Source organism: Schistocerca americana, chromosome 8 (assembly GCF_021461395.2).
Source record: "Schistocerca americana isolate TAMUIC-IGC-003095 chromosome 8, iqSchAmer2.1, whole genome shotgun sequence".
NCBI lineage: Eukaryota > Metazoa > Arthropoda > Insecta > Orthoptera > Acrididae > Schistocerca > Schistocerca americana.
Window position 1 is genome coordinate 242,608,528 of NC_060126.1, and position 17,994 is coordinate 242,626,521.

At 38.5% G+C, this 17,994-nt stretch overlaps 1 protein-coding gene across 2 annotated transcripts in view; it reads right to left on the reverse strand.

Annotated features, from left to right (window-relative positions):
• LOC124546019 (glutamate synthase [NADH]) overlaps positions 1–17,994 on the reverse strand; it is a 360,968-nt gene that overhangs the window by 54,533 nt on the left and 288,441 nt on the right. For both annotated transcript variants that reach the window (XM_047124987.1, XM_047124986.1), the window contains 7 exons: positions 17,574–17,745; positions 17,080–17,175; positions 15,527–15,708; positions 12,934–13,134; positions 12,632–12,812; positions 6,063–6,271; positions 5,561–5,743 (listed from right to left, as the gene is read on the reverse strand). In XM_047124987.1, the coding sequence (XP_046980943.1) occupies positions 5,561–5,743; positions 6,063–6,271; positions 12,632–12,812; positions 12,934–13,134; positions 15,527–15,708; positions 17,080–17,175; positions 17,574–17,745 (1,224 nt within the window). The remainder of the gene's footprint in view (positions 1–5,560; positions 5,744–6,062; positions 6,272–12,631; positions 12,813–12,933; positions 13,135–15,526; positions 15,709–17,079; positions 17,176–17,573; positions 17,746–17,994) is intronic.

Genomic DNA, 17,994 nt, shown 5'->3' on the forward strand with positions numbered 1-17,994 from the left:
GTTTTTATGATTATTTTTAAATTGGTACTTAAACATGCTCTCATTTATTCAGTGCATTTGTCACTTTCATATATTTCATATATTTCTCGTGTAATACATGAATAACTTTCTGAAATGAGAAAAATTTGCAAACCACCACTGTATGGTATGCGCATGATCCTACCATATAGATGCTTTGTTCTGATTGGTTGAGAACTGTAGCCTGTGCTACATTCAAATTTGACAGCTGGCATACATGTGTTTTGGGCTGATTTGTTTATAATATTACACAAGTTGCATGGGGTGAACACATCAGTGTATTTCAAGTAACTGAGGACATTTCTGTAAACATGCATATTTATTACTCACCAACATTGGTACTATATGGTTGTGGGAATTATATTTGATATCAGACAATGATGTCTCTGTAATTTTCTTGATCTTTATTTTTGCATGTTTGAGAAAAGGTAGATTGTGATTATATGATTACAGTTTTGTTGCTTTTCAGTTGCATAATAAATTTAATATCAAGAGCTCAGATGGAAACCCAGTTCTAAGCAAAGAAGGGAAAGCAGAAAGTTGGAAGGAGTATATAGAGGGTCTATACAAGGGCGATGTATTTGAGGACAATATTATGGAAATGGAGGAGGATGTAGATGAAGATGAAATGGGAGATACGATACTGCGTGAAGAGTTTGACAGAGCACTGAAAGACCCGAGTCGAAACAAGGCCCCTGGAGTAGACAATATTCCATTGGAACTACTGACGGCCGTGGGAGAGCCAGTCCTGACAAAACTCTACCATCTGGTGGAGCAAGATGTATGAAACAGGCGAAATACCCTCAGACTTCAAGAAGAATATAATAATTCCAATCCCAAAGAAAGCAGGTGTTGACAGATGTGAAAATTACCGAACTATCAGCTTAATAAGTCACAGCTGCAAAATACTAACACGAATTCTTTACAGACGAATGGAAAAACTAGTAGAAGCCAACCTCGGGGAAGATCAGTTTGGATTCCGTAGAAACACTGGAACACGTGAGGCAATACTGACCTTACGACTTATCTTAGAAGAAAGATTAAGGAAAGGCAAACCTACGTTTCTAGCATTTGTAGACTTCGAGAAAGCTTTTGACAATGTTGACTGGAATACTCTCTTTCAAATTCTAAAGGTGGCAGGGGTAAAATACAGGGAGCGAAAGGCTATTTACAATTTGTACAGAAACCAGATGGCAGTTATAAGAGTCGAGGGACATGAAAGGGAAGCAGTGGTTGGGAAGGGAGTAAGACAGGGTTGTAGCCTCTCCCCGATGTTGTTCAATCTGTATATTGAGCAAGCAGTAAAGGAAACAAAAGAAAAATTCGGAGTAGGTATTAAAATTCATGGAGAAGAAATAAAAACTTTGAGGTTCGCCGATGACATTGTAATTCTGTCAGAGACAGCAAAGGACTTGGAAGAGCAGTTGAATGGAATGGACAGTGTCTTGAAAGGAGGATATAAGATGAACATCAACAAAAGCAAAACAAGGATAATGGAATGTAGTCTAATTAAGTCCGGTGATGCTGAGGGAATTAGATTAGGAAATGAGGCACTTAAAGTAGTAAAGGAGTTTTGCTATTTGGGGAGCAAAATAACTGATGATGGTCGAAGTAGAGAGGATATAAAATGTAGGCTGGCAATGGCAAGGAAAGCGTTTCTGAAGAAGAGAAATTTGTTAACATCCAGTATTGATTTAAGTGTCAGGAAGTCATTTCTGAAAGTATTCGTATGGACGATAACTAGTTTGGACAAGAAGAGAATAGAAGCTTTCGAAATGTGGTGCTACAGAAGACTGCTGAAGATTAGATGGGTAGATCACATAACTAATGAGGAGGTATTGAATAGGATTGGGGAGGAGAGAAGTTTGTGGCACAACTTGACCAGAAGAAGGGATCGGTTGGTAGGACATGTTCTGAGGCATCAAGGGATCACCAATTTAGTATTGGAGGGCAGCGTGGAGGGTAAAAATCATAGAGGGAGACCAAGAGATGAATACACTAAGCAGATTCAGAAGGATGTAGGTTGCAGTAGGTACTGGGAGATGAAAAAGCTTGCACGGGATAGAGTAGCATGGAGAGCTGCATCAAACCAGTCTCAGGACTGAAGACCACAACAACAACAACAACAACAACAACAACAACAACAATAAATTTTCCATTGATTTCACCTTGGAATCCCACGCATGGAACTGATCGCTGTTGACCAACACAAATACATTCAGTGTAACGTAACAAGATTAGGTCATGACTTTACTAGGGAAAACACTGCATTTGTGATACATTAAAATTGTTGTATAAAACTTATTTGTAGAAGCAATCTGACATTTGCATTTGTGGATATGGGCAAATATTCTGAAAGTCATACCCAGATTTGTTACTAAACCAGACAGATGATCGTTAATTTCACACTTCAATTTAGTTTCCTTGTGATTCACTTACATAAATGCTTAACATATATACTGAATGCCTCTTAATGAATCCAAAAAATATTTATGAATTAATAAAAGTTTCTCCCCATATCATTCTTATCATCTTTGTATGGGAGAAGTTGAATTCCGAACTTTCATGAAAGAAAGTACATGGTGGCACAGATACAAGTATACAACGTAAGTATAGAGGAAACATAGCGAAATTACAGAAACAAGGAACTGAAATGGACTTACCATTTATTTACAATGAAATATACAGCGAAAATACATTTATAGAAGATGCTGAAAGTGACACACTGCAACATTAATACACAGCTAATTATATCTAAACATATTCCGTATTGTGAAAAGGGAAGCTGCTACTCACCATACTGAGGATCTCACTGAAGGCTTCACAAACCACAATTCTCCTCCCAAACAAATCTCCCGTGCCTTATCTCGAGTCTCCCACCACCTCACAAAGTCGCAGTCTGGCCACAGAGCAGTATTCCCCTCAGAACTAAGTACCACCCAGGGCTGGAGCAACTGAATTACACTCTCCAGCAGGGTTTTGACTACCTCTCGTCATGCCCTGAAATGAGAAATGTCCTGCCCACCATCCTTCCCACCCCTCCCACAGTGGTATTCCACTGTCCACCAAACCTATAAATATACTCATCTATCCCTACACACTCCCTGCTCCCAACCCCTTACATCATGTCTCATACCCTTGTAATAGGCCTAGATGGAAGACCTGTCCTATACATCCTCCCACCACCACCTAATCCCGTCCAGTCACAAATATCCCCTATCCTATCAAAGGCAGGGCTACCTGAGAAACCAGTCATGTGATCTACAAGCCAAGCTGCAACCACTGTGCTGCATTCTACGTGGGCATGAAAACCAACAAGCTGTCTGTCCACATGAATGGCCATCAACAAACTGTGGCCAGGAAACAAGTGGACCACCCTGTTGCTGAGCACGCTGCCAATCATGACAGCCTTCATTTCAATGAATACTTCACAGCCTGTGCCATATGGATCCTTCCTACCAACACTAGCTTTTCTGAATTGTGCACGTGGGAACTTTCCCTGCAATATATCCTACATTCCCATAACCCTCCTGGCCTCAGCCTTAGTTAGTCATTGTCCTCTCCCATCTAGCCCCTTCTCTGTTCCCATTGTTCCCATTCCAGCACTGCAAAGCCCCCATTCCTCCATTGCACCCATTCTTTTTACTTCTATCCTTTTCTGCTATCTCTCACCCCCTCCCTCCCCCCACCATCTCTCTGTTGCCCTCCGTGTAATCTCCCAACTGCACTAGCTGCCCGATCCTCTTTCCACCTTGTCCCTGCGCATTCCTCAACAGCATGTCACTATCCGCCACCCCTACCCCACTATCCCTCCTCCTCCCCACCCCAGCCTCCTCATTATCCCCACCCAGTCACCACTCCCATCATGCACTGGTGCTGCTGCTGCTGCTCGCAGTGCGACCTGCGTTACCTGAGACTGCAGTCGTGTGTGAGAGTTGCGTTTGCATGAGTGTGTATGTGTGTGTGCCATCTAATTTTGAAGAAGAGCTTACTGGTCCAAAGCTATATTTGTGACAGTCTTTTTGTTGTGGCTATCTGCGACTCAGCATCTCTGCTATACGGTGAGTAGCAACTTTTCTTTTCACAATATCATTACATTCCATCCTGGATTTTCCACTGTTTGATCTAAGCTTATTCAGATACATCTGGCGTAAAGTTCGGATATCGACGACGGCAACTTCATGGATGACGTTGTTTCATAGTTCCTGTATTGTGTGTGGGTTTGTTTCTTGGATCTTACTCTTCAAGTATCCCCACAGGTAAAAAATATCACATCCTGTTAGATGCGGCAAACGTGGCCATAAATGTGTGCCGAAAGTTCATTCCTCAGTAAAGACATCGTGGACTCACTCCAGGGGTAGTTTAGACATGTGGCATGTTGCCCCATCTTGCTGGAAGAAGCAGCATTGTCTTTCAGATTCAGGAGCTGAGCACAAAAGGTATAAAAAATTTCGATATATCTAATCTTGTTGAGGATATTGTCAAAAGATATCAGCCCAATGATGTGCATTCCTCTTACACCACACCAAATGCATATTTTTTCATCAGGACGTGGTTGCTGACACACAATGTTAGGGTTCTCCATTACTCAGTACCTTGTGTCCTGTGAATTCACATGAACAGAAAGATGTAACCATGCTTCATCACTCATGATGTAATGCAAAGGGTCTAGCATAAATCCAATTGCAGTAATCTACACATTTCTGATTGTCATCCTTCTGTAACCACTGCACAACCGTCACACAATATGGTTTTGGATCAAGACTTTTCATTATCTCCTGGCAACCCCTCCTACTCACATGCACCTGTAGACTTCTTTGGGTTCAGACTAATTCTTTGGCGAATGTCTGCAATAATTTCTGGTGTGCAGACTGAAGGAATTCTTTGTTGTTTTACATTTTTCACAGATCTGTAGTTACGCCAGTTTGTATACAGACTCCATATTGCTCTCTTTGTTGGTATCCCTATCGAGAAAGTCACTTTTCAGACGCAAAGATAAACGTCTAACTTCATTGAAGAAATAAACTGAAATGCTGATAGAAGAATGCTAACAATTGATTATCGCATAAAGACTGTCCATTTCTGCAGCTGTGTGCTCTACTTCAGACATTGAAATATTGCATTCCAATTCAAAGGGGAGGCAGGCCAGTTTGAACTGCACCACCCTGCATTATGCAGTCTTCATTATTGAAGAACAGAACAGACAGCTTAGGTAACTTAATTTCCATCCAATTTTTCTTCCTAGTGTAACATTCGTGTGCTGCTGTGTGTGTCAGGGGTGGTAGAGATTTTCGGTGCTCAGCAGTGAGGTTGTCAGTGCCCATATGTATGTGTTGTACCTATAATTATGCCATACTGCCTACTTGTAACCACATCCTTACTATCAAAAACAAAAATACTATTAAATTCTCTCTCTCTCTCTCTCTCTCTCTCTCTCTCTCTCTCTCTCTCTCTCTCTCTCTCTCTCTCTCTCTCTCTCTCTCTCTCTCTCTTTGATATATTTAATTAGTAACACCTACTACAGTTGCACTTATGCACTTACTTGTGTTTCTGAAGCAGCTACAATGTTCACACCAGGACGCATGTGTAAAGCATTCTTCAGAATCAAACCGAAGTTGAGCATCTTTGCCTTTGCATTTGCAGAATCAGTAACACGCAACAAATCTGTACGACCAATCAGGTCCTGAAATTTTCTTATGCCCAACTTTGCCATGTGACCACGTATCTGAAATAAAGCAGAATGATACATTAGATACAGATTTTTCTGCAGAAGTATGGAAAGTGAAACCAACTTATCTTACTGAAGTAATATTTAACACATCATCTTGAAACTGATATCAAAATATAAAAATAAATAATCTATAATAATAAGTTTCATTTTTAATATTTGTTTGTACAGTTATTATTCACGATGTTAGAAAATTAGTAATATTTATTTCAATAATGTAGTCTACTCTTGTTAGTAATGAAGTTCGTATGTTTTGTAAAAATTTTGTGAATGATGTGGTGTAACACACAATGAACAATAGTTTGTGACATTATACCTCTTCAGCAAGCATAAATAAATAGTTGATGACATGCTCTGGTTTTCCTTCAAACTTCTTGCGGAGTACAGGGTCCTGAGTTGCAATTCCAACAGGACAGGTATTAAGATGACATTTCCGCATCATCGTGCAGCCCATAACAATAAGTGGTGCTGTGCTGAATCCAAACTCATCAGCTCCAAGCAATGCGGCAACAACAACATCAAATCCTGAAACACAAGTGATGACATTTAAATTAATAAACAAAGAAAGAACATTCATGGAGGAATGTCTTTGCAACTGAATGAATGGCAGTTTTGTTTTTTTACCACAAATGTTTCACTTCTTTCATTTATGAAGCATTTTCGTGGGTTATAATACATCTTTGTTTAAATATGCATTATGTAGTAGTAACAAGTACATTACTATGTTATCTGTTCTCACATTATTTTCTTGTTTTCATTTTTCAGGTTACAAATAACTTTTGCAGCCCAAGTTTTGAGAGGTTCAATTATTGGTTGGTGTACCTCATGATTTCCAATGTTGCTAGCCCATGTTGTAGTCCGGGAGATGTGTTTACTCAGTCCCCATACTCCAGATGGCTGATTTCCGATATTTTTTCACCCAGATGTACTACAACACTTCACTTGCACAAGTCATTATGTATTGACCATGTTTGTGCTTAGAATGTGCAGTGCTGCCAATTGTCACTGTGTTTACCTCACTTGTGTTTGTGTGTGCCTTTACCTTTGCTGAACACATAATAAAATGTGGACATGAACCATCCAACATGGATCAGGACATGAAAATTATTAGGGTGAGTAATTGCAACACATGACTCCCGACATTATAGGAAAACTTTCATGTACAAAGAGCCCTTGCAATTAAAAAGAAAGTAATTAATGATCAAATTAGTGTAAGGAGTAACTCAAGCCACTAAAACAATAACAAACTGAAATGTTAAACATGAACACATTCAACACACAATGCCAAGTGCAAATGAAGTGTTACAATACATGTCCGTGGAAAAACACCACAAACTGTCCATCTGGAGTATGGGGACCAAGTAAACACACATGAGCTAACAACATTGGAAATCTTAAGTAACACCAAACAATAATTTAACATTGCAAAACATGTGCTGCAAAAGTTATTTCTAACCCGTAAAATTAGTGAATAACATGAGAAAACTCAACATAGTAACATACTTTTAATTATTACATATTGAATTTATTATATATAAAGCAAATCTATATTACAGGCCACTGAAAATTCTCCGTAAATAGAAGAAGCAAAATGCATATGGTAAAAAACAAACTGCCTGTCATTTAGTTGCAAACACGGAACGAAGGTCAATGAATTTTGAAGCGGTAAGGAATGACAAAATTCAAAGAAATGACGGGGTCAAAAAAGGAAAAAAAAAGAAGTTTTGTTCCAACAGAAATAATACTGTCATTGTGCTCCAGTCCCTTCTGGTGATACCATCATCATCACTAAAAAGCACTAAGTGTAATGCTGCTTTTTGTTGACAACTAACAATCTAAAATATGTAAAGGTCTCATATGCCACTGAAAATTTGACATAGTGTTTTTAATTTTAGGTGTTCCTATTGGCAATACTAAAAGCTGAACCTGGTAGATATTTCTCTATCATTTTTTAAAACTACAATTTTCTGAACATAATTTTTAATGTTACACAGTTGTCTTAACTGTATAAAATATAGTAACTGAATATTAATATTTTATTTATTTAGCATATGGCTAATACAGACATATTATAAAATTAAATTACATATACATATGTACATATTGACACACAAGAAACTTAAGTTTGTCTTTACAACTGAATATCCAGTCCTTCAATCCAGCGCACTTCATCTGGAGTTGCTAGCAGGAAGTCCTCTTCAGCACCGTGACAGGCTCGAATCCTGCATTCACTGACAATGAGGTGAACAGTCTGGTATGGAGCCTCGCAGTCACAGGCTGGATTAGGCCACTTCTTCCACTTAAAGAGAGCATCCCTGCATCGACATGGCCAGTACGGATTCTGTTGAGAGTAGTCCAGGTCTTGCACGGTAAGTCGAATCCACTTGGAAGTTTAGCACCTGAGAAGATGTTATGCAGGCGCACATCTGTCATTGCTTCCCACCGACTTTTCCATTCTTCAAGAGGTCTGAAATACTTAGCAACCATGTTAGCACCATCACACAGAGTTGGATGGCGTGATTTCAGTCTCTTACGATTTAAAAAAGCCAGGTCGCTAAGCACAGGTAGGTTAGAATTCCTGGAGATCTTGTAGAATTCTCTCATAAGGGCAGTACATCTGCGTAGATCAGAAGGCATTATACCGGTTAACAGTGGAAGCCAACAAACTGTAGTAGATCTGACTGCGCCAGATAGTATGCACACTGTCGTATTCAGCTGGGTGTCAACAAGCCTTGTATGATGACCGTTCATCCAAACAGGTGCACAATACTCAGCACTTGAGTACACCAAGCCCACAGCTGAAGATCGCAGTGTGGTTCCTGAAGATCCTCAGGTAGTTCCGCATACCTTATGGAGGATGTTGTTTTGAGTCCTCAACTTTTCAGCTAAGTTAAGAAGGTATTGTTTGAAGCATAGTGTATTGTCCAAGATGACACTAAGATATTGTGGGTTCCAATTATGATTAAGAATTCTGCCTCTGAAACTGACTTCCAGTTTTAAGTTCGCCAACCAATTATTTAAGTGGAAGCAACACACTTCTGTTTTACTCACATTGGGTTGGAGTCTCCAGATTTTTAAGTAATTATTATTGCAGTCAGGTAATTGGTTAGAATTTCTTCTGTTTTCATTTCCTGGTGTCATACGGCTAGAGCCAGGTCGTTGGCATAGCAGTATTTTCTGGACAAAGTGTCAGGTAGATCAGATAGATATAGATTGAAGAGTAATGGTGAGAGAACTGATCCTTGAGGCAATCCATTGTTCAGATTCCTCTCCTTACTTATGTTGATTCCAGTAATTACCTGGAACTTCTGATCGCTTAGCATGCTGTTAATCAGTCAAGCCATTGTTCTGCATGGTATGATGTGGAGAAATTTGTAGATAAGGTCTTCCCTCCACACAGCGTCGAAGGTGGTAGTTAGATCGACAAACGCCACAGATGTTTTCTCTTTCATTTGGTATCCTGACTCTATGAAGGATGTGAGACACAATACTTGGTCGCAGCAGCTACGCCCTGGTCTGAAGCCTGCCTGATCAACTGGAATGTTCTCTAGGATAGCACTACTTATTCTATTAGACACTAGCCTTTCAAAAAACTTGTAGCAGCAGCTAAGTAGGGCAATGGGGCGATAGCTTTCTACCAAGAAGCTGGGTTTGCCAGCAGAATTTATTTCAGAATAAATATTATCTTTGTCTTTTTGAACTCCAATGGAAGTTGATCAGTCAGCAGGATATCAGTGAAGAATTCTGCCAGTCACTTCCTAGCTTTTCCTCCCATATGGATCAGGAATTCTGGATGGATACCATCGAATCCAGGTGCCTTAAGAGATTTGAGGTCCTTCAGTCCAGAGTCAATGTCTGAAACTGTGAAAGGATGGATATACTCAGATGAGAGAGATGCCATCTTTTTCAGGTCACGAAGCTGTCATTTGGTATGTCTAGTATGTTTGTCAGGCGGCACTCTTGAGGTAGTAATGACGTGGGAAGCAATTTGGTCTGGTGATACTTCAGAATTTTTTCTGCAAACTGGTGCACTTCCTCCCAGTTTTCTCAGAAGACTCCATGCTTCCCTGCTCGAGTGGGTAAAGTTGATATTTTCGACTGTTTCTGCCCATTTCTGCCTCAGACATGTCCAAGCTGGACAATAGTTCCATAGTTATCTCTGTGTCACCACTTTGCTGGAAATGTTGAAACAGTGTTTCACTTTCATCATTCCATCCTGGAACATACTCTTTTCGGTATCCTCTTGGTATATTAATATTGATTACATTATAGTCTAAAACATTAATTTTAAGTGTGACTGAGAAGGCACTAACTCGTGCAATAGTAGGAGTTGTCCTATGCATTACCCACAAGAGATTGACATTCTCCGGCAAGATGATTCATATTTATGTACCTGTGTATGTAACTGCTTTTTTTTCTATTTTAGTATTGAAGTCTTCGAAAAAAAATTTTTTTTGTCTTTACACTATTTTCTGAAAAAAAGATAAATTTTAGTATAAAAAAAGGCATTAATGAACACATGTATTGGGAAGCAGTTGTCAAAATACCAAATTTTCTGTACAAAAATTCCAGAAATAATTCAATGAAACCCTTTTATATTATGAAATTCCCATCCGTGAAGCCATGTCCACGAATTCTTTCATTCTTGGAAATATGCAAAATAAACCAACTTCTTTATTTTTAAAATGAGGATACTGCAAATGTAGCTGAACTGAAGAGCTTCACTATGTCGAGGATGCAAGTTTTCCTATTCAGATTGTAATTTATATGTTGCGCCAAAAACTCAACCATATTTATTGCTCGTATCTCATTCAGTAACAGTTCTCATGGAAAGTAATGAACTGTGTGTACATTTTACAATAATCCGTTCACCTTAAACCAAGTGTTGATATTTTTTAGTATTTTATTGCTTCTTCAGTAAGAGCATTGCTTCCATTTTACATGCCTGTAGGCTTGTAGAAAGCCATACCAGATAATTAGTTTTTCCAAATGAAGCCAGTATTTACCCGAGTGTAAGACAACCCTGATTATAGACAATGCTCCTTTCGTTTTCAAGAGGTCTTGAAAAAAAAAATATTTTTAGCATATTCTTACTAAACAAAATTAACAACTGTTTTATCTGACAAAGTATCTGCCTAATAAATTATTGTTACACCTATTCTACATTTATGCCATTTATTGATTTTGATAATACAAGAAGAAATAAAATAAACAAAAAGACATGGGTTACATTAATTTTTGGACAATTTCCTTTTCTACATTGTTTACTTACTAATCCTGTCATCTGTAGTATCACTATTTTTAATCATCGTCCTAATAGCACAGCTGTGAAATTTATATCTTTGTTGCTACAAATAACTTCTATTTCTTCTGAAAAAGTTGCGATTTTTGGGGCTGTGGTTAGATTTTGGACGTGGGAACACAGCTGTTTTTATTCAAATACATAAATGATTTCGCTTCTCTACTGACATTAGATTGTAACAATGTCTCTTGCTTATCATCTGCGTGCTGCTCTCTCATTGACTGTGTACCTCCACTTCGTTCCCATCAAACGTCACAGTGAACATTCATACCATTGCAGCATGAAACACCTAAGTACGCCGGAGCATGAAACACTTAAGTATGCCAGTGGCCCCTATCTGAACTTTTGCCATCTCTTGCAAAAATGAATGATATTGTTGCGTATTTATCCAATTCTAAAGTCAGTTCAGTTCTGAATACAAATGGATTCCAGGCAAACTGCAATTTAAACAATGTAGACATTTCTACAAAACCAAAGTATGTGGTATAGATTCACATGGTTTGCAACAGGACACAATTTCCTGTCTGCTCACTACTCCCCTCCCTGCACTTATTTAGTTCACAGCCAAGCTGGTCCTGTTCCCCCTCCAGCCACTCCATAGTGCTGTGCTTGAGCAACTATGAAAGAGAGATTGCAGTCTCTTCCAGAATGCAAGTCATATGTAACAACAGCAACAACTAATACATAAATTAAAGACCACACTCACAATTCAGTTCAATTCTTGAACTTTCATTCGTCTTGCAATCTAATTAGATCTGTTGGTACTATTCCCATGATGAGTCTTGCTGCTGTAATTTATTCTCATTACAATTACAGTCAGTTTAATATGATTTATTTTCTGTTTTCATTCTTGATTATTTTTCCTTTTTGTTTCAATTGAATGTCACCATCATGTTCTAAAGCTAATTAAAAGCTGGTAACATTTTCATCTGGTATTCGAATACATGAACAGTAACAGACTCTCTCATTTGCAACCCACTCAGTAATTCGAAAAAATGTTCAAATGTGTGTGAATTCCTAACGGACCAAACTGCTGAGGTCATTGGTCCCTAGACTCACACCCTACTTAAACTAACTTATGCTAAGAACAATACACACACCCATGCCCGAGGGAGGACTCTAACCTCCGGCGGGAGAGGCCGCACAATCCATGACATGGCACCTCAACCCGTGCAGTCACTTAGTAATTCATTACAGTCTTTCACAATCAAATAAAATATCTATCTCAGTTCACAATCAAGTAATGTTTTTCTGAAGGGCAAATTTCGCATTTGAACATAACCTTTACTCATAAAGCACCATTAATGTTTGTACGTGAATATTGTCTGCCCAGGCCTGCCTTTCTGAATTCTTTGAAATAAATCTTCACGTAACCTCAATAGCCAAAGCTTTATCTGTAGAGAGCATGCCTATATATTCTATTGAACAATGTAAAAATGTTAAATTGTTTAATCTGCAAATTATAAGATGACTGTATTTTTCAAAAGACAAGTTTAAGAAAAAAAACGTCATCTTGTAATTGGGTAAATATGATATATTTCAATTTATTGCTTCTTTACAATGAGATGTGGAAACAGTCTTACCTGTGCGGATCTGTCCATCAGCCTGAACAACCACTCTTGACCGGAGGTTATTTAACACAAGCACCTGATGTGTCTCTGCAATTCCAAGTTCCCATGGCAACCCAGCATTCTTAATTCCTGTCCATGAACTTGCTCCAGTGCCTCCATCATGGCCAGAAATCACAATGTGCTCTGCTTTTCCCTGGTAGATAGGAGAAAAGAAAGAGATGATAATTATACAAGCTAATGTTCTTATAAAATAATACAAGGCCTCCTGACCATGATAGTAGCAGAGTGTGTTTTTCACTATGTATGTATCTTACCTTGGCTACTCCTGAAGCAACAACACCAACACCAACTTCTGATACCAGCTTGACAGAGATTCGAGCATTAGGATTAGCACACTTAAGGTCATAGATCAACTCTGCAAGATCTTCAATAGAATAAATGTCATGATGGGGAGGTGGTGATATAAGACCCACACCAGGAACAGAGTGTCTTGTTTTCGCAATATCTTTGGTCACCTGTAAGAACAAATGGTTTCTAAAGATTTGTGTTTACAGCATATTCGTGTAGAAACATAACCCAAAATATTCTCACATGTCATAATACATTTTTACATGTGTTTCAAATTATAGAGAGTGGAGAAGTGCTTGAAGGAATGTTTTGTAATTCAGTCAGTAAACTGCTGCCTAATGTAATTAGTAATTATGAAACCACCAATGAACCACCATACACCAAAGCCTTATGATTATCATGCCAACAGTAATTTCAGAATGTCATCTCAGTGGTTTCGTGATATTCTCCATTCCCATTGGTTGTCAGCAGTCTTCCGCATTTCAGCCCAACTGCTGCATCATTCCTCATCCATGTCTTGTCTTACGTAGTCTTATCAATGTCTATCCCATGAGTCTTTCCTTTCACCTATGTTGTCAGCAGAGGTTCATGTCATAATGTGTATCTAACCATTCTCTCTCTTCACCTCATTATAGTCTTTATCAGACACTCTACCTCACTGAGTTGTTAAAGGAAAGTTCATTCTTTAGTTTATTAATACATTTTTAAACAATGTCCTGTATCCCACATTCCAAAAGCTCTTAATAATTTCATTCTATTTCTGCCTTGCACAATATCCACGTTTCACAGATGCAAAGAGCTGTACTATAAAACTAGCTTTCAGTGAATCTTTGTCTGGTCTCAGGATTTACTTTTTTTGCAGCTAGTAGCTGACTTTTTTACACAGAGCCATTTTGCCTCAAGCAATCCTTTCTTTATCTGTTTTATTTCAGAGACTGTAAAAATCACACACATGTTCAATATTTTCATGTCCAAGTTTAACATTTAAACAATCAGCATGTCCGTCTGCTGTGTTCACCATTCCCTCAGTTTTCATTTTGTTTATGAACATCTTATAGCCACCAGCAAGCACACAACTCAATTCTTGTACAATTTCAGCAACCACTATTGTCATAATGTTTATTTTCTGTCCTCTAAAGCTTCCACACTGATAATTGTACCATATTTCCCTTACTGCTTCTTCCATACATAAATTAAATGTCAATGGTGACAATTAGCAAATCTGCCTCACACCCTTTCAGATTTTGGTCTCTATCCCATTGCAATAGTCCCAGCTTCAAATAAAGAGAATGGATTACTTTTTCGTCCCTGTAGTTGCTATCACATTGTCAAAGGAGACACATCTTATGTTATTCAATATTATCAAAAGCAATTTTCATATTTATAAATTCAACTTGTGTGTTCCTTTTCTTTTCTCATGTAAATATATCCTGTATTATTTTGGTTGCAGTGATACAAATTTCTAAATTATTCTCACTTTTTCCAAAACAAAATGAGTCCACTTCAGATCTACTCCTATTACATCCTTTCTTCCAAAAAGCAATCTCTTGAGACTTTTTACATGTGGCGGTACACTGATTTTACCATAGGTTTTACATGTATTCACTCTTGCTTTTCTCAGGAGTAAGCTAGGTACATGATTTTCAGCCTCTCAACGGACATCCCCTCTTAAATAAATTTCATTTACAAATTTTTGTAATCCTTGGCCTACACTTCAGCCTCAAGCCTGGAAGAGATGTGATGGCAATTCCTCAATACTTGGATATTTGCCCCGAGTTTATGCAAAGCTTTTTGAAATTTAGTGATACAAACCTGATCTCCCTTATCATACTGTTGAATGTGTTCTAATTTCCAATTGGCCTAATTACTTCAGGACAAAAATAGAGTTTCTCTGAATAGTGTTTCCATCTTCTTGCCTTACTTTCTGCTTTTATTGCCCAATAGCTAATTTGTAACTCTAATCAATCTGCTCCTTTCTCTGAGCTCTTTGAAGTTATAGTTCATTAGCCTGTGAGGAGCACATGTACACAGTTTCAGTTTGCATCTATCTTGTGATACCTGTAGTTAACGTTTTCTTCTTGTTTAGCTTTTCTACATTTCAGAGGAACTTGAATAGTTGCTGCTGACTTTCAACATCTCTACACTAGCATCATTTCTTTATTAATTTCTCTGCCTAATCAAATATTCACTGCTGAACCTTTTTTTGTCTTTTCCAATCCTAGCATTTCTTCTGATGCATTTACTCTCTGAAGGGGATTACAGAAGAAACACTTTTTTCAGAGTGGGCGACAGCTCCCTCTCCCTCTCCCTCTCCCTCTCCCTCAACATTAAGGTAGTCTATATGCAAATTAGTCCAGTTTCTTTCTCATCCATTTAACATCTGCCAATATTGGCCCCATTACATAGGTATCATCCATCATCATATTAACAACTCTCTTCAAACTGAAATTGTGTTACAGCAATTTACAAAGGAAGATAGATAAGGAAAAGAAGGACTTATTTCCACCGGAATTATAGTGCTATTATTTAAATTCATTATCCCATTCATGTTCAGCTCACCTTGTATCCTGGCAGCTCTCCACCTTCACCAGGCTTGGCTCCCTGTGCCATTTTTATCTGGAGATCATCAGCATGTGCTAGATAAGAGCTTGTAACTCCAAAACGACCACTGGCCACCTGCTTAATGGCTGACCTTTTATTGAACTCAGGATCTTGATTCAAGTATCTGTCAGCATTTTCACCTATTTTTTGGGTAGCCCAAAGTATAAAAAAGACAAGTTATCATATTCAAGCACAAAGAAAATATTATATGAATTGATGCATTAAAAATAGACGCACACTATGCACTAACTTCATCACGAAGACAGGTTTCCAGGAACATGCATCCTCCTTATAGAAGGGGCGTTCAAAAAGAAATGAGCCGGAGGCATAATTACAGAAACCAGTACCTGTATGTTAGAAGTATCAACCCTGGCTGTTGAGACACTTTCCCACTGTGACACAAGGTGCTGAATGGCTGCCTCATAAAATTCCTGGGGCTGCGATGTTAACCAGTTCCACACATACCACTGGATGCAGCCGTCCACAAAAGTGGAGAAAAGGTTATGCTGACGTTCTTCTTTGTCCAAGATGGCCCCATTCTGACTCACTTCCTGCAGCATGCCCAGTGTCACTCGCAAACTTTGACCCCCCCTTCACTAAGCGACCAAATCAAAATGACCTGGCAATCTCACCCATGGTTTCATTCTACTCCACGACAATGCTAAGTCTCATCGGCCAACACAGTTGCAGCAATCCTACAGAAATTCAAATGGCCACCCTCCATACAGTCCAGACCTCTCTCCCTGTGATTACGCCATTTTTGGTCCCCTTAAAAAGGCTCCGAGGGACAAACGATTCACCTCGAACGACGATGTCCAGCTGTACGTGCGGAACTGGTTAACATTGCAGCCCCAGGAATTTTATGAGACAGCCAGCCATTCACCACCTTGTGTCACAGTGGGACAACTGTCTCAAAAGCCAGGGTCAATACTTTTAAACACAGGTACTGGTATCTGTAATTATGCCTCTGGCTCGTTTCTTTTTGTATGCCCCTTATACACGAATCAACGACATGTAATTGTGAGAACTACAAATAATTCTATATGGTACTGGAAATTACCAACTAAAAATTAGCTTTGCTCATATATGATAGCTTTTGTTACCAATAACTAGTTCTCTCACTACAATGTAAGTGGTATGTTATGGCACATAGTCGACAGCAACTTTTCTTCCCAACATTGTGCATTAAGCAGCATTAGTATTTGAATTAAACTACAAAATTTATTTGCAAATGTAATTTAATATGGCTGTATGATCGTCGGTAGTGTCTGTTCCTTTAGACATCCTTGCACTGCATTAGACTATACAGACACTGAACAATACAATCATTAGTAATTGTCAACTTGAACTAGATTACATTAACAGTTGAAGAAACATGATTTTTTACCTTAGCCCCTTCCTCTTTCTAAATGTAATGTTGCATTTCAAAGTACTTAAAAGACATGTAGGCTAAAAACTTCTCTAAAACTGCAAAAAATATTCTGAATAATTGTGAACTGACAACCACTTACCGCCTTCCCCGGTGTTGGATTTAGCTTTTACTCTGTTCATAGCAATAGCCAATGTGGTGTGAGCCTCTAGTGAAATACTCCCAAAGCTCATAGCACCTGCACAGACAGAGCAATAATCAGAATACAGCAAAGTACAAGAATACATTTATTAATCATTCCATCTACCTTTGTCTATGGTAATGTCTACATTATGATTTGTCATTTCCATTCTTACATTAATAGATGTCTGAAGTTCACATATTTTCAGTACTGGTAAAACACAGTGCCATATGTCATTAGTTGAAACACCAACAACTGTCCACTCTAGGAACTGTCTACTGCCATATAGCCACTGTTTAAGTGTTATCCTCATCATCCCCAATTCTCACCGTTAGCCCCAAATTAATCAACATTGATCAATTTATTGATAAAGTAAGGAACATTACTGAAAGGTCATCAAGTAAGCTTGACTAAGAGAAAGTGATATTTGTAATAATACAGAGCAAATGATTCACCTGTTGCAAATCGCTTGACAATTTCAGAGGCTGGTTCAACTTGATTAATATCAATAGGACTTTCCGATGGTACAAGTTCCAACTGCCCACGAAGTGTACATGCTCTCACACTTTGCATTGTTGATTCACGAAATTTATCATAAGCACTGCGATTCTTGTTCACAGCAGCTTCCTGTGAATAGAGAAAGAGTTTATTTTTAGTTGCATGCAGATACAGTTTCAAGTGTGCCTCTGAGGCGAAGATGATAATTGTAAGGCCGCAAATCCAAATTTGTAACATTCAACACCCAGTTGGTCCTATAGTTTTTTTCCATTGCTTATAATTTATTTCAAAACTGGCAGATATTAGTATACCTGAAAATGCATAGTTGCACCACAATTTAGAGTGCATGTTAAACTGTCCCTCTATAACAGGCTGTGT